This window comes from Oculina patagonica, chromosome 9 (assembly GCF_052425735.1).
Source record: "Oculina patagonica isolate OP01 chromosome 9, crgOcupat, whole genome shotgun sequence".
In the NCBI taxonomy this organism is placed as follows: domain Eukaryota; kingdom Metazoa; phylum Cnidaria; class Anthozoa; order Scleractinia; family Oculinidae; genus Oculina; species Oculina patagonica.
The window spans coordinates 17,805,053-17,829,681 of NC_135766.1; the positions used below are offsets into that span (position 1 = coordinate 17,805,053).

The 24,629-nt window shown below is 37.8% G+C and overlaps 1 protein-coding gene across 1 annotated transcript; it reads left to right on the plus strand.

Moving 5' to 3' along the window:
• Positions 1-389: 389 nt before the first annotated feature.
• Positions 390-24,282, plus strand: LOC144666323 (uncharacterized). Its single transcript, XM_078527722.1, has 17 exons — positions 390-1,027; positions 2,725-2,870; positions 4,496-4,747; positions 9,159-9,323; positions 9,706-9,819; positions 10,269-10,394; positions 10,611-10,707; positions 10,827-11,045; positions 14,710-15,086; positions 15,459-15,626; positions 15,813-15,923; positions 16,100-16,219; positions 16,887-16,977; positions 17,288-17,662; positions 18,487-18,621; positions 18,713-18,943; positions 22,908-24,282. The coding sequence occupies exons 1-17, from the start codon at positions 955-957 to the stop codon at positions 23,243-23,245; spliced, it is 3,138 nt and encodes a 1,045-aa protein (XP_078383848.1). The 5' UTR covers positions 390-954; the 3' UTR covers positions 23,246-24,282.
• The last annotated feature ends 347 nt before the right edge of the window (positions 24,283-24,629 follow it).

A 24,629-nucleotide genomic window follows, 5' to 3' on the forward strand; every position in this document is an offset into this window, starting at 1 on the left:
TGATACAGTTGCTGACGTAACTACCAATTTATACCACCACGGTGGTACAATGGGGTGGTGGAGGGGTGGTATGATCGAACCCGCCTAAGAATTTATTTGATGTTATAGAAAACGTGCATCCAGGCACATCCTCTTTCGCAAAGTCCTTTGTTCTTTAATCAAAACAGCAAGTACACCTGGTGAACTATTTAACCTGCCTCCCAAACAAACATATGCATGTTTACATTTATGTCTTTCCTTTCTAATATAATAAATTTCGTATGAAATACAACAAATTGCTTCATAAGAGGTGCAGTATTCCAAAACAAATTCGGAGTCAAAGTAATTTCCTCTAACGCACAAGAAATCATCATTTTCCTTTCCACAGATTTAAGTTTAATTCTCTCCAAAGTCTTTCTTGTAGGTGTGTTCATAGTGCATAGCACAAACATTATCATTGGGTCGACAGAAAACAAAAAGCAATTAGAGATCTTCAACAAGAACAACCTTGCCGATACCCAAAGCCATTTTCAATTATTTTCCTTTTGTAAAGGTTAACTGTAAGTAAAGCAAAAGGTCGTCATAATATCAGCCCTGAACACTTTGTCGGCATTTTGTGGAAATATTGACATAACTGAGCCAAGCAAACGTTTTTCACAATATTAATCCAAAAACAGGAAAGATGGAAACCGGTTTTCTGACTTCCATAGCCATGTAATCTAACCTTCGGAGCACTAGTAGCAGAAAAGACTTCTACCTGTTGGTATTCTGGTCATTGTCAATTTAATGCATGTGCGTATTTACTACATTACAAAGATCACACATTGTTTGTACTGTGCTAAACATTATACAGCTGCTGACGTAACTACCCATTTAAACCAATCAGAAATCCGTTGTGTTGATACAAGAAGCTGACATTCTTAGAGAACAGACCACATATCAGAAAGTTATCCAGTTCACCTGGTGTGCTTCAAAATGAATCTTGCACCTTTACTGTCCGCTTTGCTGATTTTGGTCACCTTTGGAAATCTTCCCTTTGCCGTGCAAGGTAAGACTGTGATGACTACTTTAATTTATAGTAAAGTGTGGAATCTGCATAAAATACATGTTTGTAGGTTTAAAGCGCCAATGCATATATCTTGCGAATAGATAGCTTGATTGTACGTGAAGAGTAAGTTATTTGGACTTCAAAGAAAGAAAAATAAATACCAGTCGACATTAAGATTTTACGCAATAAGGTGCCGTATGGTTTGCTGTTTGAACAAAGTATTTGTCTTTGATATATGTCTGATTAAGTGTTTCCTTCCCAATAACACCCATTCGTTCGCGACCTATTCCTTGATGGAGTAAGAAAAAAAATATATATATATATAAAATATCATTGTTAAGCAAGCTAGAATGTATCTTATAGGCTCTGCATTTCTGATCTGAAATTCGGAATGTTTTGAAGTCCATTTTATTTCACGCAGCTCGTCGGTGAAAAACTAAACACGCCCCTTTTGAAAATTTCCACACGCGATGAAACCTCAAGATTACGAAAACGTTTTAAGGGATGAATTCCATCGAAAAACATTGCTTCCCTACGAAAAATGATGCTACCTGCTATCATAATTTTCCATTCAATTTGGTAGTTATCTATTTCGTCCATTTCATTTTATTCACAACATCACGTTTATCGACGCGATGATGCTTTAGAGTGTATTAAGAAACATACTGCTCGCTCAGAAAATAAATTAAATTTTTAATTGTGTTTTCTGGAATGTTCCTCAAAAAGACTTGACTTCACGAAATATTGCAAAGTCTAGAAAATGTTTCATATTGCAGCAAAATAAATCAGGCACACTCCCTTTTGCAAAGTCCTTTGTTCTTGAATCACATGAACACGTACTACTTGTGAACTATTAACCTGTGTCAGACAAACACAGCCTTATCTGCGTTTGCGTCTCTCAATTCGATTTACCTTTCCACGTCATAAATTTGATAAATTGCTTCACAGTAGCTGTTTTATTCGTTGCTGACTTCCCGGTAAAAACTTTCAGGGCCGTAACTAGCAAAAGATAAGACGACGCACTTGCCTAGTTTAGAATTTAACTCAAAATAAAACCAAATATGTTTTGTTGAGAAAATAATCCCAAGTAGCTCCCAGTTGAACAAGATTGAGTTGTCACAAGAAATACGTCATGAAAAATGTCTCTGAAAAAGTTTTAGAGCTTCTAGATGTCAATATTTTCTAGGGGGTATGCCCTAGAATTCCCTTGTAAGATCTTGCCTCGTCTATGGCAAGGGTCTGGTTACGGCCCAGACTTTGTTCTATAAACAGAGATAGATCCGTGGGGCTTTAATAAGTTCACCTACAAACGTTTGTGTTGGTGTTTTTATATTGTATAGACTAAATATTAGCATTGGGCATATAGAGAACTAAAAGTAATACATTGTTTTTAGCAAAAACAACCCTTAATTACGTTTCGTCTGGTAAAGTACACTGTATGCAAAAGAAAGCCAATCTGAATGTCGTCATGATGTTATTACTGAACACCGAGTCTGGGATACGTGCGCCATTTAAAGTGATGCTAATAACGAAAATATTATTGCACCGCAAACAAAAAATGTTTAGTCAAGGATCCATTCTTGCTAGGTTGCAGAACTCCGTGTGCGCCCCCTTCCCTTCCCCTTCCACAATCCCCTCAATATAGCCCCTCACTCATCCGTTCATTCATCTACGATATACTATTTTCCCCAATTTAGGATTCTCCATGCAAACTGGCAAGGTGAATATGTCTGACACGCTGCCAGACTGGAGCTGTAGCGGTGGATGTTCACCACCTAAAGACTGCAGATTGAAAATGTGCACAAACGTTGCATTTCCTTACACATTCAGTGGATCAGGAAAGGTGAGTAATCCCAGAGTATTTGCCGTATATGACCCCAGGGGAAGAAAAACTATCGCTCGTCATTGTTAAATTGCATCTAGGGGAAGAACAAGGTCTCTTTCTGATTATTTGCAAATATTTGGCAGTTCCAGACAATCATTTTTACCTTATTAATTATTGCCTCTCCCCCCGACTAAAAAAAAACTATAGTGCACCCCCGTAATCTTTTTGGAGAACATTGCTCCGCCACTTTATACGCGGAGACGCACTATAACAGGGTTTTGGCCACTTCGACACCATCTGGCTTGCGTTAAGTTTGCATGTAGAGGCGTTTGGCTCTTGCAATTTCAAATCCACCATAAACCAAAAAATGTTAAATTTCTTCGTTTTCCCTCAGGGAGATGAAAATTAAAACTGATGAGAAAGATACGTAATTGTTACTGCTATGTATACACTGCAAATTTATAATTTGACCGAGGTTGAATTTTGCTTGCTTTTGCGAAAGTGTAAACAAGCTCGCTAATGATAATACTTATGTGTCAGAGATAATTATCGGCTGTTTCATCCATTTCTTGCAAAACCAAAACAGTCGAAGAAGCCATCAAAATTAGTTTTGAAATTATTTTAGGTTAAGATAAATTGCCAAAGAAACTAGCAAATTTTATTAGTCATCAATTTTCAGCTACAGTAGAACCCCGCTTTACGGACACCCGCTTAATACGGACACCCCGGTATTACGGACAGTTTCGTTGGTCCCGACGAAAACCTCATACATTTTCTCTTAAATTAACCCGCTTTATACGGACACCCGTTAATACGGACAACGGACACTTTTCCGTGTCCCGAGTGACAAACTCTCATACATTTTCAACCTCGCTTTACGGACACTGTTTATATGTGCAGTGTCAATTTCCATTGTCGCGACGTTCGATTGCTGTTGAAACACGTTTTATTTCTTGTATATAGTTAGGTTGCGACATTTTCAAATAATTCCACTGTTTATTTTATTAAAAATTAGTTCGGTGTCTGACTAGATCGTGCAAAAAACTATTAATTTTAGTCAGAGAGTTCACAGTTTGCATTTGTTACAGTAACAGTACAATTCAACAACGTTTTGTTGCCGCGAAAACGTTTGCCTTCGTCTTTGTGTCGATAAAACATGTATCCGTGACTTTTTTCTGAGACCCCGCTTAATACGGACACCCCGTTAATACGGACAATTTGGCCTGACCCGTTGGTGTCCGTATTAACGGGGTTCCACTGTATTGTCTAGTTCGTTGTTGATTGACAGCAAGGCCTGTAGCAAAAAGGCAATTTATTGGTGTTTTGCAGTTCAACAGTTTCCAATAATATACCCCAACCACGGACATAATAGACGCAATCCAACACTACTGTTTTTTTGTTTTGTTCGCAAAACCACGGTATAGCAGCATAACTAAACTATCTGGAGTTTAATTTCCTATCAGGTTTTTTTTTAATAAATAATTTGTTATCCTTTGTTGCAACAAAGGAAACTTTTTTATGAAAGCAAAAAGCTGGCACATACATTAATCATTTTCACTCTAGCGTAGAATCCATGTTACGGGTTACTTGAATAATAAATTATATAGTTTCAAAAACCTTTTTGTTTTCATTTACAATTATAGGTTCAAGTTCACGTTACACTAAGCCATGGTGAGCAGTTTTCACGTGTTCACTCTCCTTCAGCTGTGTGGGTTCAATCCGTTAGTACACGTGGATTTGAGATGTGTGCACGTGAGTCAGGCATTGGATCAAATGGAACTGGAATCATCAACTGGCTAGCGTTCCAAGATCAACCACAAATCACACGTGGCAGCGTTACTTTTAATGGAATATGGACAACACAAAGCAAATGCGAGAAAGTAACCTTTTCTCAGGTTAGACGATGCATTAAGTGTCATTCGTGTTTGAGAAAATCGGGAAAAATTCCTTAGTTAGGTTACTACCACATTTTATGACTCAACAGCAAAAAAAAAAGGTATCAAGATAACAGTTCAACAACAAACAGAGACATATTTACAATTGAAATGCGTGTCAAATTTAAACATAAATAAAGCATCAAGAGTTTGCTTTTAAACATTTTTGATGAAAAGCTGTATGGTGGCCATCCTCGGAGACCCAGGGGCAGTTAGTGGGGGCGACGGGCAGCTTATCGGGACAACGGGATTTTCGGGCGAAAGTTTACAACATAGAGCGTAACAGCCCCTGGGCACTTTGTCTTACCGAACCAGTTCCAGAAGCGTTTGAACTCCTTCCTCTTGATTGGCCACAAAAATATTTTTGTGGCCAATAAGCGAGGTTGACCAGAAGAGCGACTCTGACGTCTTCTTACACGAAGTTGTTTTCCTCATAGACTCGTCGTTGTTGTTAAGCCCGTCCATCGGATGATACTACGTGGGTCTCAGATAAAAAAGCAAAACAAAAACAAAACAACGAGGCCTGGGAATATGTTAAATGTAGCATAGCGCAAGGAAACCAAAAGTTTTTAAAGCTATACGCGAGCACCTCTTGTTTATAAGTTTTGTTTTTGTTATTTAAATATCCAACAAATTAAACAAAAACCCTTTGTTTTAACTGTCAAGCTGGCAACAAAATAACAATAGGTGACGACAGCGATATCTTCGCTAACGCGTGGCCCGTGCAGTGAAGTACAAAGACCGTGGCAAGTTCCAGAAGTCGGGCAACGACCGAGAAAAATAATAAGAATTGTTGTTTACTCGAATAACTATTGAAAAGCGCGCAACTAACAGTGTAGAACTGGCAGTCGTCTAAGGCTTATTTTTTTCTGAGACTCTCCATGTAATAGTATCCGATTGATGGGCAGAGCATCCACGACGAGTCTATGAGGAAAACAACCTCGTGTAAGAAGACATCAGAGTCTCCTGGCCTGTCCTCGTCGCTGATTGGCCACAAAAATATTTTTGTGGCCAATCAGGAGGAAGGAGTTCAAACGCTTCTTGAACTGGTTCGGTAAGACAAAGTGCCCAGGGGCTGTTACGCTCTATGTTGTAAACTTTCGCCCGAAAATCCCGTTGTCCCGATAAGCTGCCCGTCGCCCCCACTAACTGCCCCTGGGTCTCCGAGGATGTATGGTGGCCCATTAGTGCCATAGTATTTTACGCTGTATTTTAACATTTTTTTCCTTTTTCATATATATTTTTTATTGTTTTATACTTATTTTTTATTTTTTCTAATTTTTTTATTCTTTTTTATTTTATTTATTTTATTTTTATTTTTGTTTTTATTAATATTTTATTTTACTTTACTTATCTTTTTTCATTTAATTTTTATTCATTTTATTTTATTTTTTTTTCCAAAAAAAAAATAGCAAATGGCTGTGGCCCACCAGTGCCATAGCAAAAAAAAAAAAAAAAAAAAAAAAAAAAAAAAAAAAAAGCTGCCGTGGCCCAGGAGTGCCATAGCCCATGATGCATTGGGAAGGAGTAGTTAAACAACATGGCGGTGCGGTAAGGAACGATACATGGAAAGAAGATGAAGAACTGACGCAGGATTAAGGGGAATACCTGAAACGGGCTGAAAAGAGATGACATTTTTAGCATAGAAAAAGCAGGTGACAGGCCAACACAGAATACTTTGTTCGTGACATTTGTACTTTTGCCGTTCTGTATTGGATTTGGTCGGCCAATTTATTTTTGCTTCTCACTTGTTTAGAAAGGGCACTATACGCTGTCAGCTGTATTATGAGGAGTTTTAAGTTGAATAGAGTCGTAAGACTGCCGCCCAGCAAACGTGCTGCGGACATAAGACTGCACGGTTTCCCGTAAGTCGTATCTGGCTCATTCATATTTACAAGATATGTTTTTAGCTCTCAAAATATTCACTCTGTGAGGACAAGGATGTTGATTACTTGCATTCTATATTTGTAACACCAGGTTGGTCTGTTTATAGTGTTGCACAGTGTGTTGCTTCCTTTCACTTGATGGCATTTCTTTTGTGTAGTTTTAGCCAGAGACTGCAAAGCTTTACTTCGAAAAAGCTATGACCTTGTTTTAGAGAGACATTAAACATGTGTTGTTTAGAAATATATATTTATGTTTCTTGCATCAATTTGATTGAGCATTTAATATTAAAGTCTTTGAGCTCGATGTTTATGCTTTTACCTCCCTTGTTCGTTATGTGACATTCTTGCACCAAACGATTAAAGTTAGATTTACTGTATATCTATATAGCTACCACACGCAAGTTTGTTGACTTTTTTGCATGTTGTGTATGCCACCATACCTTGCAAATATGAATGCAAATATACATCTTCTTAATCGAAACTAATACAGAGGTCTCAAAATCTACTAACGGGAAACCGTGCAGTCCCATGTCCGCAGCACATATCCTGGGCGGCAATCTTACGACTCTATTCAACTAAAAACTCCTCCTTATAATACAGCTGACAGCATATAGTGCCCTTTCTAAACAAGTGAGAAGCAAAAATAAATTGGCCGACCAAATCCAATACAGAACGGCAAAAGAACAAATGTCACGAACAAAGTATTCTGTGTTGGCCTGTCACCTGCTTTTTCTATGCTAAAAATGTCATCTCTTTTCAGCCCGTTTCAGGTATTCCCCTTAATCCTGCGTCAGTTCTTCATCTCCTTTCCATGTATCGTTCCTTACCGCACCGCCATGTTGTTTAACTACTCCTTCCCAATGCATCATGGGCTATGGCACTCCTGGGCAACGGCAGCTTTTTTTTTTTTTTTTTTTTTTTTTTTTTTTTTTTGCTATGGCACTGGTGGGCCACAGCCATTTTTTATTTTTTTTTTTGGAAAAAAAAAAAAAAATTAAATGAATAAAAATTAAATGAAAAAAGATAAGTAAAGTAAAATAAAATATTAATAAAAACAAAAATAAAAATAAAATAAATAAAATAAAATAAAAAAGAATAAAAAAATTAGAAAAAATAAAAAAATAAGTATAAAACAATAAAAAATATATATAAAAAAGGAAAAAAATGTTAAAGTACAGCGTAAAATACTATGGCACTAATGGGCCACCATAAAGCTGGGGAATAAAAAGCAACGAAAAAGAAGTTATAAAAACTCCATGCTAGGCTTGGTTTTAATCAATGATAAGTGGGAAAATAAATTTCCTTGTGCTGCGTGGCACTTGTAAAAGTACAAAAATATATAATAAAGTTCTCACAAAATGAGTTGAAAGTGCCTTTAAAATAGTAAAAAGTTCCAGACGTTTCGGGCTTAGCCCTTCATCAGTGGAAAGTCAGGATTTCAGTTAAAAACGCTTGCTTGGTTTTTTTAGAGACGAATAATAGTAATATTTATTTGTAGTCGAGAGAGGTGAAAAGGTCTTTACGCTAAAATGTCTTACTTTAAAGCGTGTTTTCATTATCAACGTCAAGTTTGACCTCTATGACGGATTTAGCTCAGGGTTCAGTATTAAATTAGTCGTTGAAATATCTAGTCGGCGACAGTTTTTTTAACTCCGCGGATAAAGTGAAATGTCAATGCAATTGCTTTCATAAACCAAAAGACAATAGATTGACCATTATGATAAACCTCTGATAAAAATACTATTACAAATAGAACAAGAAGTTTGTTTATTCAAATAGATACAAGGAGTACAATCACTTTATGGCTTTGATGAATTGTTTTCGTCGACTAGACTCTATTCATAGACTCTCCTGACGACCCGGAAAAAATGTAAACAATTTTCAAATTATCAAAGAAGAATAAATCTCAAGAGACAAGACCAGAAAGTATGATTATTTAGGTATTCCTGATTTAGCTTGTGATGGCCTTTTCAAGAGTGTTAGGGATTTTTTGGCGTTTCCTTTGTCTTTGTTGCTTTATCCATGTACCTGTCAAGTTCGAGTTTCTTTTTCTTGTGGCACCACAGTAAAAAATGTTTTGATATCGTCTAGTTGAGTTAAGCCGAACAGATTATAAACTTTAATTTGTTATTATTGAGTCTGCTTATGTAAACAAGAAGTGAACAACCACTTGCCATTTAATATATGAAGTGACCCACTACCTACAGAAATTCGTCAATAGACGCATTGATCTTCAAATCGATAGTCGGAATTAAAACCTTAAACTAAGTTTAATTGAAATTTTAAACTAACAAAAGAATTTATTATAAGCAAAGTGGCCATCGTAGAGGGGCTTTATTTGTTTAAATTGTTTTTTTGGCCCTTTGTGGTTCTGTTTTAACAGATGGCAAAAAAGACACTCGTGAAAGCTTAGGCAGAGGGGGAAGAGGTAGGTCGGACATTGTAAGGCTAACTTGTAATTATTATTATTTTTTATTATTTTTCAGAGCTTTAGTGGAAGACCTTCTGTGTTTGTCTCAGCAAAGTACACTCGCGATACAAAGTCTGGTGATGCTATGTATGTCTGGTTGGAGAACGTGAAAGCTGGTGCCTTCGAAGTTTGCATCCGGGAGTTCCTTGCTTTTGATGGGAAACACCAGGATACAATTGTGGTAAGTAATCTTACCTTTATTACTGCCACGAGCACGTTTTGACTTCTGTATTTTTTTTATCGCTTGAATCCTTTGTCAGGGTCAGAAATATAAGAAAATAAAGATTAAAGGGACATGGTCAACGTTCACGTTTTGAAAAAAGTCCACCTTAACCCGAAATCAAAATACGCGTAGAGAACGTTCAGAAATCGGCTTCAATCTTTTCAGTGTTTTTTTTTTCTTCTAAATTTTCCCATTTAGTGAAACACTGTGAAGATTGAAGCAGATTTCTGATGGCTCGTTTTGAAAGAAGTCCACAGTGGTATTTTTTTCAAAACGTGAAAACTAGTGTCCAGGTCAGCGCGGTAAAAACGCTGACCATGTCAATGTGATTTCTTTTCAGGACTGGTTTGCATACACTGGCAATGGTTCTGAGCTGAATTTTACCTTGTCAGGAGAAGCATTTTTCCCTAACAGTGGAAATCCCACTGCTGAGGACAACTATGGTTTTTGTCAGGTAAGAGTATGTGATAGATTTCTAACATAAGGCAATAACGATACGAAACAGCTACATGTAGTCAACTCTCCCCTTCAAAAGTAATACAATGGGCATTGCAATGTACGCTTTCTGTCTTGTAAATTGCAAGACTTTTGGAAGGGTCATTTGAAGCAGGTGAGGTGGTAAATAAACTGCACAAGTGTTATCTTTCTTTCTTTTAAAGAGTAATACGAGATGTCATGTGTTGTCAACAGTCAACTCTCGCCTTGCGGACAGCTCGCTTTTACGGACACCCCGTTATTACGAACAGGAGTTGAGGTCCCGGCGAATAAAGAGTTACTGAAAATAACCCTCACTACTACGGACTTTCTTTATTAGGGACACCAAATGGTGGTCCCGAAGGTGCCCGTAATAAAGGGAGTTGATTGAAATCGGCTTGACGTTCTCTTCTTTTCTTTTCTTGACAGGAAGTCCCGTATAACACCACTTTTTACGCGTCCCCAGCTGTCCTGGTCTCAGTGCATCATAATTATGACCGGAAGGTGAAGAATTCTATTCCACCGGAAAATAACATTATTACAGCCTGGGTGGAGGTAAGATACTTGTTTTAAAAGATAAAAAAATACTCAAACACGAATTGGGTACAAATTTGACGATTATATCATACACTAATTGTTCCTTGTAAAAATCAGAAGCAACGACTGCTTCACATTAAATAGATTCCTGCACCTCGGAATTGAATCTCTAAATGAAAAAAAAGGTCGCACTTGTTTATTTTGTTTTAATTTCAAGTACAATTTTATTTATAGGAAGTTGGTCTGACATCCATGCGAATTTGCGTAAGAGATTTAACTGGAACAGAAAGTCAGCATGACCCTCTGTCAGTCAGCTATGTTGTGATTGGAGGTTGGTATATATAGTCTTTGTTCAAATGTTAAATCCATGGTCCATAAAGTTTAATTTTGTTGATCGACTCTTGGTTAGCTCAAAAGAAAACTATTTTCTCTTTGTTTTTTTATTTACAGATCTGAATCCATGCCTTGGTGTACACTGCGCATCTTTTGGAGTCTGTAAAACCTTTAGTGCTCATGAAGCTCGCTGTGTGTGCTACGAAGACTGCCCTTCTGATCAGGATCCAGTGTGCACCTCTAATGGAACAACCTACGACAACAAATGTCTCTATGAATTAAGTTATTGCAGGGGACTAGACAGTAATACGGTGTATCACCCAGGCAGCTGTGAGGGTAAGTAAGGACTCATGTTTGGACACCTTAAACCTTGCAGATTTAGATACCGTCTTTGAAACCACATATTAATATCTTAAACCCGTCCTGCGCGGGACTGTGCGAATTTCACTGAAAGGTTAGCAAGAAAAAAAAACGTTTGTTGTTATCCTAATGCATGGCTCCCAATAAGAAGTCAAGTTGACTTCTTATTGGGAGCCATGCTTTAAACTTGTTGGGAGCCTAACGTTCCTTCAAAATCACAGATCAATTCATCTGTTTACCGTTATAAAACAAGGTTTCAGATTTAGATCATAATTTAAAGTGCCTATAAAGTGAAAAAATTATTTTGCTCAATTCCCTTTTTTATGATTTAGTAAGCACGAATATGCGTGTTTAAGGAGGCTCGATGTAGTTTTTTTAGCCGAAGGGTGGTTGTTTTAAAAATTAAAATTATCTAGGAAGCCAATGTTCGTTTTTTTACCAAAATACACCATAATGATCAAATATGGCCAAACTTTCACTTTTTAACCGTCACTTAATCACAAAGGTTACCATAGCAACCACTGACGTTTTCTTTTGTTCTCAAACAAGCTTGATTTTCTCGAAATCTAGGCTAGATTGACTCTTGGGATTCATTTTTTGAAATTTTCAAGTATTGTAGATTGATTACCTGTACAAATTTTTTAGGAAAATCTGCAAGAGAGTTATAGAGTAAATCAAGAATGAAGTTTTTGTTATTTTCTTATAAATGGTCTTTGATGGTGTAAGTTTTTATATTTCAGTGAGAGTAACTGCGCTCAAATAATACAAAACAATTTAAAAGCGCCTATTTTATATTAAAACGGGTTTTTTCTGAAAATTTCATTCTTCATTTACTTGAAAAAGCTCTTACAGATTTTTTCTAAAATTTCGTCAACAGTTAGTCAATCTACTAAACTTTAAAATAAAATTATCAAAAAATTTCGAGAAAATCAAGCTTGTTTGAGAACAAAAGAAAACGTTTATCGTTGCTATGGTAACTTTTGTGGCTAAGTGACGGGTAAAAAAAATAAAATTTGGTCATATTTGATCATTATGGTGTATTTTGGCAAAAAAACAAACATTGGCTTCCTACACAATTTTAAATTTCAAAACAACTACCCTTTGGCTAAAAAAAACCACATCGAGCCTCCTTAAGAGATCAAAAGCGCCTTTTTTTAAGATTTTCGCAATTCGAAGTGGGTTAGTTTTGCGCGCGGCCAAACACTCGGGTTTCACCGGAAATAGCGTACTTGGTGGTTCTAAAGACACCAGGATTATGGCGTACAGAGAGCAAAGAGGGCTGGCGAAAGCTGTTTTTCGGCTTGTGAGACAAAGAAAGGCAATTGCGTAAACAAAACTGCAAAAAATACACTTATTTCCTTTGGGGAAGCTTTGTGGAGTAAATAGAAGCGAAATTGCCATGTGCACTAAAGGCTATTCGTTCTGATGAAAACGCAAGAAGAAACAAATTATTTTCCGTCGGCCGCAGTTCAAGGATCGCTGTTCTCAGCACAAGCTCCTTCTTGCCACAAATGAAACGGCAAAGTCATGAAATGGGGAGGAAATTCATTAAAGGAATTATCTCTGTAAAGGATATGGTGGTCTCTATATCATTCTGCTCTACCAGCCGAAAGAAAGATTTAGCAGTCGCGCCAGCTGGAGTCTACAATATGTTACACAGCTGGGTACAGTATTCGTGTTATTCTTTTATTATGAGGCTAGGCTTGGTTCCTCAAACTCTAATGTGTATGTTTAGTAGATCGTTTAATCATTTGTAAGGAAGCAGTCGTTTCCTTTCCCAAACACTTGAAACGAACGATCGCCAGATGCGTACGGGAACATCTGGGAAAAAGGCAAAAATATGTGCTTTGTAAATCCCGATGGATGTAAATTCGACTTGAGTGAATTAGAAATGCTTGTTTGTTTTTAAGTAGCGCGCTTCGAATGTTGTCATTCACGTCTGCCAGATCTAGTAAATTTCCGGCATATTGTAATAACGGCAAATGCACTTTTAAACAACACACAGAAATCTCGGACAAATTTTACGACTGCCTACGCGAATTATTGGCCGATAAACACGCACTGTGCGCTGACTGTAATCAGGGTTTATCGTCTCCAGATAAAGACGGTTAAAAATGTAACGTAGGGCTAACTTATCATAAAGGAAAACAACTGCGGTTCTTTTTATTATTGAAGAGGAAATTGTTGGTTTCGTTAAGTCTAAAAGTGCTGTCTTGGGTTTGAGGAAGTGTTATCTTGGCGTGTTTTCAAGTTTAATTATGTCACTCAGTTTATACTCTCACTGCTCTCGCGCTTCGGAGAAATATGTCAGTCCACTGTTCTTTCCCACACATGTACAAGATCTCTACTTGTATTAAAATCACTTAATCGTGATATAATAACGAATAACCACCGGGATAGGCGTACTGTAACCTTTATTATCGGGCACAAGCAATCGACAAGCAAGCATTGAAGCAACCCCAGCGATACTGCGAAACCAGTCTCAAAAATCAAAGCTGTCGATGTATGTGTCTTTGGAAACAATGACAATTCTAGTTATTCATTTTTATAGGGAATTTCACATTTGAAACTGCTTCCTCGAACTTCGATCGTCAGTCGTTGACCAGCGCTTGTGTGAAAGAGCGCTTGTTCGGCTTGTGGTTAAGGGATAGGTCCAACCATAGTTACTTCGATTTTAGTGTCAGGATAATTCGTTTTCCGATTCTTTTCTGCTTGAAAAACGCTCTGCCAAGTCCGTAGATGGCAACACATCACTCTTTCAGGACATGTTTTCGATTTATCAACAGAAAAGCAGCAACAATCTCAGCTGAAGTAGTGAACTTTATTGTGCATCAACAAAATCTGAGTGTAAACTGATCTGTGGAACCATTTACTTCGTCATCCGAGCTTCGTCAAGCTCTCGTAAGCGGACACCCTCGGGACGCGAAAAAAGTGTCCGCAACTGGAGCTGGCCGCTTACGAGAATGGTTCTTGTAAGCGGCCACTAGAGGTGTAGGGGATAGATGGCCGCTTACGGGAGCTTGCCCAGCTAACATAATGGTAATATGCATGTTAGTAGTGTTTCGAAATGTAACCGGACGTGGATGACGACAAAACAAACACTGAAATATGGTACTGTAATTACAGTAAAATCAATGTGACGAAAGGGGGTTTGAAGTTGATTGATTAATACAAGATACAGAGGTTTTTTATATGATGTTCTTTGCGGTGTTCGCTTACGGGAGCTTAAAAACAAAGAAAAAGTCTAAGTCGTAATCTCGGAAAGTGTCCGCGGCCGCTTACGGAAATGTCCTCTTACGAGAATGTAAAAATACAGAGTTTGTATGGGAGTAAAAACGGGGTTTCTAACAAGGTGGCCGTAAGTAGAGCAGTCCGCTTACGAGAGTGTCCGTTAAGAGAGCTTCGACAAAAAGAGCATTTTTTTTTACTTCATAGGCACTTTAAGCAGGATGGTTTGGTCTCGTCACGCAACACTCCCTTCCCACCAACGTTGCGTGACGACCTAAATAACAGCCGCAAAGGAAACTAGGAAATTGATAAGCTGTAGTCATTCTTATAAACGGTTACTCTGCCATTTTAGTATGATTGTGGAGATTGCTCTTACCTTTTTCATGCTAATACTTTTTTAATTCAACAACAGGTTTTCCAATCGTGCATGGCCGAGAAAAGCTTCTTCGTGTTCCCAAATGGTCTGATTCAAGTTGCAAGACAGTGGTGTTCCCGCCATACAAATTTTATCCGGATAAAGAAGTTCATGTACAAATAACACTGAACCACATGAACTTAAATGACTCGGTAACAGTCCACCACGCTATCACTTCCTGGACAGAGAATGTCAATACTGAGAATTTTACTGTGTGCGCCATGCAATCTGGGAGGAATGGAAACAACTTTAATCCTTTTGCAACTCTGGATTATATGGCATATCAAGGAGCACCGCCAGAAGGAATGACGGGAATAATTAAGATCCAGAAATGGTGGTCTGGAACAAATTGCGCAGATGTGACGTTTCCAAAGGTAGCGTTACTGTAGCAATAGAGTTTATATTCGCAAGCGTAAATATGTTTTTTGGCCCCATTGTGTCGGGGTTTCTTTCTGATTTAACGTGTTATAAAACTGCAACATTGCACTAAACAATGTAACAAAGTAAAAAGGTAATCATCTGTTTTTTTTGTATGCCTACAATAATAATAACAATAAAGATATAAATAGTTTATCTGGGGCCTAAAGCGCGATACATGCCATTAACTTGCTTGAATAAACGCAATACGTGTCAAAAGTAACCGAATGATGTCATTATCTAGCTTGAATAAAGTGAACAAACTGGCATTCTTGAGCTGACTGACATTGCGAGAGTTGACTGTACCATTTCTCTGTTCACAAATGCAGGACAAGTTTACGGAGGCTCCTGTCGTGCTTGTGACGTCAGAACATGTAAGAACTGGCAAGGAGTATGATGCAGCGCTGATGTGGACAGAGGATGTAACCAAGGATTCATTTAAAGTCTGTCTTCGCGAATTGCAAAATTTTGATGGAAAACATGAAGATATTAATGTGGTATGTGATCAAATGTTCGGTTTTCAAAACGTTTTTAGTGGATACAATATACGGAGATGCAGACCATCCATTTGTTTTTTCTGCTGGTGCGAAAGCTTAATCTTAGTGCAGTTAGTATAAGAATAATGCGTTAGCATAGAGACATATTATACATTATCTATTTTAGGCTTTTTTATCTATTGACAGAACTGGTTGGCGTTTGCTAAACTACACAAGCCACTCTTCACTGAACATGGCTCTGTCAAGTTTCCAAACACAAATCCACCAACAGATGAAAATAACAACGCTTACTGCGAGGTAAGCTACCGCTGTATTTTGAGAAGAAACGTCTAAACACCAAAAACACTTAACAAAGCGTACATTTTCCCTTTAAATTCAAGTTCCATGTCCTTTCAAGAATGCTTTAATGCTGTAAGAATGTTTAAAAGGCTATTAGGTTTAGAAGGATCCATTATTTTGTTTCTGTTACACAGTTTGTGCATTTTACACGAAGTTATAACTCAACACCAACAGTTTTGGTATCAGCCAATCACAGCACAACGGAAAGTGGAAACTTGGCACCCGTTCATAACGGCATTACTACCTGGATTGAGGTAAAAGTTAATGTTTTAATCATAAGGTAATTATTTGATTGTTGTGAATTAAACTGAACTGAACTCTATTTGTTTTTATAAGTATGGTTTACAAGTTTGCTTGCCCCCACTACTAGTAAAATCGCCAAGATCGCTACTTTGCCATACTTAATTTTAACCAGTCACACGTATAGTATTTACATGGCAACGCCCCCACTAGAAACTGTGACTGATGAGGAGTGAAGAGATATCCCGGGGTGTACTCAGGTATGTTTTGTGTGGGTATGTGCCAAAAGTAGCACCGGGTTTCCAAAGTAGCACCCTTTTTAGAAATAATTTCCTTTGAAAATGATACTATCAGCATGTTCTAGAAACAGGTCCAATTTTTAAACAATCGGTTTTGGCTGCTAAAAAAATGGAAACTTTCGTACGTTAAAAATATCATACCGCGATCTAGGTATCGTCTCTAAAATGGATACCGCGTTCAGTATCAGGAACCCGAAATCACTGTTTCGATTTCTTGTTTAAAACGTTCAAATATCTTTGCGTTTTGGTCACTATACACTACTTTGGTCACTATGCACTACTCAGCATAAAGGGCGTGCAACAAATTTGATTCAAGTGCATCATTTTGTGTTTATTTCCCAGGTTGCAGATCATTTTTGACAATTTTGTATTTGCTTTGCAGAACATGAATGCCTCTGGATTTAGAGTTTGTGTCAAGGAATTGTACGAGACCAGATATGACCCAGTTTCAGTGAGTTATGCGGTCCTTACAGGTTAGTAATGAGACTCGTACCTTGTGTTAACGTCAAATAGTGGTTATTTTCTTACAGACAACGTACAGTGCATTGCCTCAGTTTAGGCCATCCGAGGGGTTGGATCCGTTTTAGATTTATATAAACGAGTGTATTGTAGGCTAGAAATTAAAAACCAGAAAAACATTCAACATCATTTTTGTACTAAATTTTGTGCTGACTTCTTAAAATGAAATCAATTTAAAAAAACTTTTTAACCTATAATTCAACGAAATAAATTGTACGTTTCTTTCCGTTAATATTAGAAGATAAACTTGTTGTATTTTTGCAGATATTTGTAAACCAGGATGGAGCTATTTCAACGGATTCTGCTATTTCACAAGCGAAAAATGCGTAAACTGGACAACAGCATTGTCACAATGTCGCGAAGAAAACTCCGTCCTGGTTGATGTTAACAAAAATGAGGAAAACGTATTTATCCAGCATAGACATAATGGAGAGAAGTCATGGCTGGGATTGAACGACAAATCAACAGAAGGTGACTTCATTTGGGCAGACCGCGGTCCTGGCAATTTCACCGCTTGGGCCAGGAACCAGCCTAACAACTTTAGAGATGAAGATTGTGTTCACGCACTTGGTATAAAGTACAGTTATGAGTGGAACGACGTGAAGTGTAGTAATTGTCACAAGTACACTTGTAAAAAAGGTAAGATGTGGCAACCATTTCAATTTTACAGGCTGTAACAAAGTTAACTCCTGACCCCAGTTCTGTAGTTAAGAATAAGAAACAGGGGGTGGGGGAAGACTCAAAAATTCGGCATAGCGGTGCCGGGCAACCGATTGTACCTATGCAGTAGCTATCAAATGGTTGCTTTGGGCGTAGTGAATAGCTTAACCATTCGCATTTCACACGCAAGCAGTCATTGATATTTAAATCTTTGGGTGACGTCTTACTTAGCAACGCCTTGATTGATACAGACTTGCACAGTTTTCAGGCACAAATATGCGGTCAAATAAAAGTGCCGACTTTCTTCCCCGCTGATTAGAAACATTGAAACAATTAGATTACAAGCCTGTGTTTTCTATGAGCGAAAAGTCAACGAGGAGCAACCGAGTTGACTATTGCTCATCATAGAAAAGGTGGGCGAGTAGTGATGTAATTGTTATTAAAGACACTCTATAAAGTGCAGTTAAAAACCTTCAATTTTATGTATTTTAAGGGCAAAAATCATGAATACTTTTAACTCTTGAAAGCCATCGTCTGCGCCATTGTGTTCTATTAACAAACAAAAATGGCAGTGGAAGAACCAATCAGATTCGCGTCATTCCAATAAAACAAGCGGAGTGACTGCCTGTCATCGACAGATAAAGACCTTTATATAAGTAGCTTTAGACTTTTGGGCAAAAGGCACAATTAACAGAGCTCAGCTCAAGCCATGACAAATGTACGTCAACATTAAAAATATGTATATTGCTTGTATGTTAATGCGAGGCAACATTAAGTTTATCTTGTAATTGTCTTTTTATCAGACTTAAATGAATGCGAAATGAAGACAAATTACTGTCACCAACTTGCCACTTGTACCAATCAACGGGGATCCTACACATGCACTTGTAACCATGGATACGTTGGGGATGGCTTTGACTGCTATTACAGTTATGAAGGTAGGCAGTTAACTTGCTGCACATTCATTAAAGATACTCCATCTATGCGAAAAGAGTAACATTTTTACCTATTCCCTTTTCCTCCATTAAGGTTTAGGTCACTCAGCCATCTTGAAAAATGACGATAATTACTTGAGTACCTTAAGAAATTGGTTAAAGCCCGTGGTGCAAAGCAAATCATACTGGAAACGATGTTGGCGGGCATCCATAGATGGTTGGGCATCAGCAACATTTCATGCAAACTGTGACAATAAAGGTCCTTCTGTTACTATCATTGGCGTTGGAAGGTACATCTTTGGGGGATATACCAGCACTTCATGGGGTAAGTAAAATTTATAAGCATAGAAAAGTTAATTTAACAGATATTAAAAATTAAGTTAGACCTCGAAGAAATGATACGATCCTCACCACATTGGTAGCATTTTAATTAATTTTTGCATTATAGCTCATGGCCACGAAGTTCTGTCCTTTGTTCGCTACTATGACACTATTCGCACTGCATAAATTATCAGCATCGCATATAAGTACTACAAATCATGAATAAATTGACATTGTTCAAGTGCAGCGGCTCCCGGAACATGCTTTTGCCTTTTCTTCGAGCTTTCATCGGGAACTGCAACTCAAGCCTTTTGACCTGACTGCGGATTAAGGCCTATCAGGTTGAGTGTTACCGCAAATGTGTATTTCAGTGCGTATTTACTGATTGAAGACAGACTTGTGGGAGTTTGTATTCGCTAGTCAATGTTGAACTTATGTACTGAATCGCTAGGAGTAAGAGTTCGCGCGGGGACCTCGAATGCGGGTTTCATCAGCTCCATCAACGCGAATTTTCAGCAATACCGCAACAAGAAGCAGTTCAGATGCCTCAAAACCCGCCTAGCCTTCTTTAACCGCAGGCGACGCAAGGAGCAAAAGCACTTGGACGTGATAAACCGCATGGCAGTGTATTTGTGAGGTAATATTTTGTCCAGGGTATGGTTGTTTTACGTTGGTATAACTCTGGCAATTGTTATTGTGCGTGCGACGGAATGACAGTGTTGGGTCGGCTGGGTGGCTTTTTTCGTTTATATGTTAGTTTTTCTGTCTTGGTTGCTTGGCTAAATGAGGGCGATTCTTATAGCTATTTTTCCACATGGTTGGGCTATGTAATTTACGAAGCACTACTAAGTTATGCGGCGTTTAGTGTGCTTGTTTTTCATGGCGGATAGATGTTACGCCCAAAGGGAGTGGTTCTTTTGTTATTTTTCCACGTGGTCCCGCATCGCAATTGTGTCGACTGTGACAATGTTATGACTAGTGAGGCATGTAATTTGCCTGTTATTGTCTTAAAGTGTTATTTCATTGATGATTACGCCTGTGAATGTTATGGCCAGCAAGGCTTATAATTTGCCTGTTTTTGTCGTAAAGTGGTTCGTTCAGCGAAATGTCTGATCGATGATTATGATTGTAAGAATGTTATGGCCAGTGAGGCAGATAATTTGCCTGTTTTGTCATAAAGTGATTCGTTCAGCGAAATGTCTGATCGATGATTGTGATTGTGAGAATGTTTTGGCCAGTGAGGCAGACAATTTGCCTGTTTTGTCATAAATTAAGTGATTCGTTCAGCGAGATGTCTGATCGATGATTATGATTGTAAGAATGTTATGGCCAGTGAGGCAGACAATTTGCCTGTTTTGTCATAAAGTGATTCGTTCAGCGAAATGTCTGACCGATAATTGTGATTGTGAGAATGTTAAGGCCAGTGAGGCATATAATTTGCCTGTTAACCCTATTCAGACCGGGCTTTTTTGGACCTTCTCAGACCGGGGGGGGGGGGGGGGGGGGGGGGGCCCTATGTAACTTCCAGAATATTTAAGCAATCACCATGAAACTTATAGGATGTATTGTACGTCCGAAACTCTTTCTTCTGGTACACGTCACGTGGGATGGTGACGTCACATCACGTGACAATTACATCATCATGTCAAAACAGCCGCCATCTTGGATCCGCCATCTTGGATTTTAAATTTTTTCCAAAATGCCAGAAAACCACCCAAAATCACTGCAAAGTACTAAAAATGAATAAAAATGTGCTTTAAACCCGTAAAAATGTTTAAATTATCCCATTTAAGTTGATTTTTATTAACAGAAATGCGCAAAATGACAAATTTTGGAAAACATGCCTGTCAAAATTATGTTGCCATGGTGATGTCAAGTTCCTGACACATCATCCAACCCTACCAAATTGTTGCCAGATAAATTTTAGGAAAACTCAGAAAGTTTGGCAGCGTTTGGTTGAATCTTAAAAAAGTTATAAAAGTTCAAAGTCAGCGCGGGCCTCAAAAGCCTCCCCCCCGGTCTGAATAGGGTTAAATGAACAATTCTTGTAAAAGTAACTGAACTTTCAACAATTTGTTACTATCACAGTTTATGTTATTGCTAGTTATTTTAAAATGTATTGAAGTTTTTTAAGCATTTGGTTGTTTCGCAAAAAAATAAAAAAGGGCCCTGTCCCAAATAAGTGCCCCGGGGGCTAAATCGAATAATTACGGTAAATATTGCCGAGTTGACGGCCGGGAGGTCCGTTTTTTAAAAAGCTGTGGCCGAGGTCTTGAGCGGGATTTACACTTTCCAAAAAATAAGACAGTTCTATAAATACATAAAAATGTGTGTAGACAATAAAAATGCCAATTATTTTATATACTTATAAAAAAAAATAGGGCGGATAACCGCCCAGGTGATTTCTCTGTAAGCGAAAAATTAGGGTGATCATCGACCCACCCGGACGATTTCGTTGTGATCGAAGGGTAAAGTTTTACCTATACGGACCGACCTAGGCCGGCAAATAAAGCTAAAAAACGTTCCTATATTTTCCTACTTAAGTTTGGTTTGAAAAGAAACCCAGAAAATGTGTATTAGAAATTCTTTGTTTTTGAACGCGCGCATTACGGGTAAGCAAGAGTGAAGTATCAGTGTTTGCCATTTAATTTCGAAAATTAGCTTCGCTAAGAGTCAAGAAAGGTTCCGCATATTGAATTTACTCTGCAGAGAGTCAAGGAAAGCATGGAAATAAATTGAAATTAAGCAGTAATGAATATAGCACGGAGATGGCACAAAACTAAACACTTGTAAATGGATTTCGGCTTCCTGATGAAATAATGTTTTTACTGTTCCAAAAGAAATTCTGCTCGCAGGGTGTTAAGCTAAATTGGTTAGCCGCCAAATTTTCTGACTCTAAAATACGTTGACTCAAAAGCAGTTTCTAAAGCTATACTCAGAAATCATTTCTGCGTTGACAGCATAATTTTATTCTGATGAAGATGCATGACAAACATGGCGAAACTGAATGAAATGCGTAGTTCACCCTGTAGTTTGGTCGTCCACGTACGGTACAATTTTGGAAAATTAACTAGACCGTTTTTTAATTAAAGATTGAATCTCATTTTCTTTAATGACGGCAGATTGTGTTTTGTTTTGACAAATAGCGCCAAATAAAACAAGGCAGTTCACTCGCAAATGGAGTCTGAAAACCCTCAGTGGCGTGAAACCATTTTGAAATGCACAAACAACAACAAACCACGAACGGTAAAACTCATTTCGATTTTGTCAAAAACGAAATAAATACTCGCATTTCAAAGGACATCGAGGCCTTTAATTCTTCTTCTGTTTTGTCCTTTTACAATTACAACGGTTGGCGAGCAGCTTTTCCGATCTTGAAGAGCAATACTTTCATGTCTTTGTAAGTCCGGCGCTGCAAAATAATTTTCCGCCGTGGCGCCTGTCCGTATACACGGGGTTTGGATAGGAAAACTACCCTATCATCAAAGATCCAACATTTACTGGTTAGAGCGGTACAACTTGCTTCCCTAAATCTTCTTGACAGCCTTCCACGAAATGCGAAAGCCAGAATGGGGACCAGTACAATTCAAACCACCAGGAGCTCAAGGATCCAGTTTTCACCAACATGCTATATGGACACTATAACTACAGACGAGTATGGACCAACATTAGCTGGCGGCGGTTCATTCACAGAGTCATTTATTTGTTATTTGTGATATATAGCGACGTCATCTTAAGCAATTTGCTAGAAAAACCTTGAAAGCACTAGATTCATAGAATTTTCTTGTTAAACAGAAATAATTAGGAACAAAAAATTTGAAATAAGTGTTAACGTTTTTCTAAAATTTCAGGACTTAAAAGTCAAAATGTACCTCAATAATAATAATAATAAATAATCAACAATCAAAACTATAGTAATTTCCCATAAATCAGTTAATAGTTCCCATTATTTCTTCTTTATCCATCAGTTTCCAGTTGTTACTACCTGTCAAGTTCGACCGCGTTTCTGTTCTCATTGGTGAACAGGCCAGGCTGGGGAGCAGTGACATTCAGGCCACCGGGAGCTTATTATTCTTACCAACACGCTATATACGGTTGCTCTGATCGTGGACCCACATTTGGTACAGGTCACGATATTGGCATTGTCACATACGCCTCATCAAACACACAATCATACTCAGATCTTGGACACGCCTACAATCCACCAGCTGGTCACAGTCAGGGCACCTCATTCACACAATCATTCCTGGCGGGTACTTATCACTTTCAACCAGATGAAGTTGAAGTATTTTACGAAACCACCTGAAAATAAATGAAATGGAGAACAGAAGCTTACTGATGGAATGGAAACGGCGACTTTACTAACGTTTTGAACTGTGATTATTTAGCTTCGCTTAAGATACCTGATTGAAGAATCGTTGACCCATGAAAAGCACAAATCATGAACGATGCAACCTAATAGTTTACTGGGAAATCGGAAACAATAATCTTCGTCTTTGACAGAATAAGCATGACAATAAGACAGGTTCCATAAATCATGCTCTTAAGGCTCTCCAAGAAAGAAAAGTCCTGATTATCAACAAAAGCAATGTTACTAAGCTTACCAATGCTGTCTACCCAGAATACCAATGGGTCATATCGTTCATGGTTTATGCTTTTCACAGGGTTAACGTTTCTTCAATAAGGTGTATATAAACATTTGTAGAATACCAAGCATTGTAGCAGCTTTAATCAGAGCAATGCAATTATTGTATCAGAAATAAGCATCGACTTTTTTCAAAATAGTTACAGTTTGAAATCATAACTGTAACAACGTAAAGAAATCTATTTTCACAAATGATTGAAAATTTTGTAGCTTATTGAGCATTAACAGTTATAATACTTGAGCTGAATTAATTTTTCGTGACATTGGCGTGACAATATGGTGACATTAGCGTGACAGGAAATCTTTGACCAATTTTTATTGAGCATGAGGTGAATTTTCTTTTCAGGAACTTTTCATCTGCGGAATATAAAATATAATTGATTTTCTTAATTTCTTGGTTGCAGAAGATAAGAAAAAGCTTTAGTTGTCTTTTATGATAAAGTCAAAGTTATATGCATTGTTTACAGTTTGCTGGAAATAGATACAAATCGGGTTGACTAAAGAGCTTTGTAATCAGTTCACACGTTGTGTAAGGGCAACGTATGTTTTTATGTTTCTTACATAGTGTAAAAGCAATGCCAATAGAGCAAAACAGTGATCTTTATAGATATATTTTGTTATCGGCCTTCATTAAAAATAGCGACCGCATAGAGGTGTGAAAATCGATGTTTTATAAGTGTGAAATAAAAAAAAGTCGCTGGAACATATTAGTAAATTGCTTTTTTAATAGTGTGTGCTGCAAAGCAAAAACACTGCTTTAGCAATATGCAAGAGGAAATTGTTTCCTTTTGCCTGGTGTTTGCCCTTTTCTCTTCTCAGCCCTTAAAGTGAAATGGCCCACACCTATTGAGAGAGAAAGCTTATTTTGTCACCTTCATTCAGTGATTAGAGTGCGCGCGTGATAAAGAAATTCTAAAGTGAGCTTTGTGATATAGAAAAAGGCTCGTACACACTATTAGGTACCGAGTACAAAATATCCAAACCCTCCTTTCTGGCCGTTTTTCTTTTCTTAATCTGATATCTCGTATCTGCATGGCAATACACT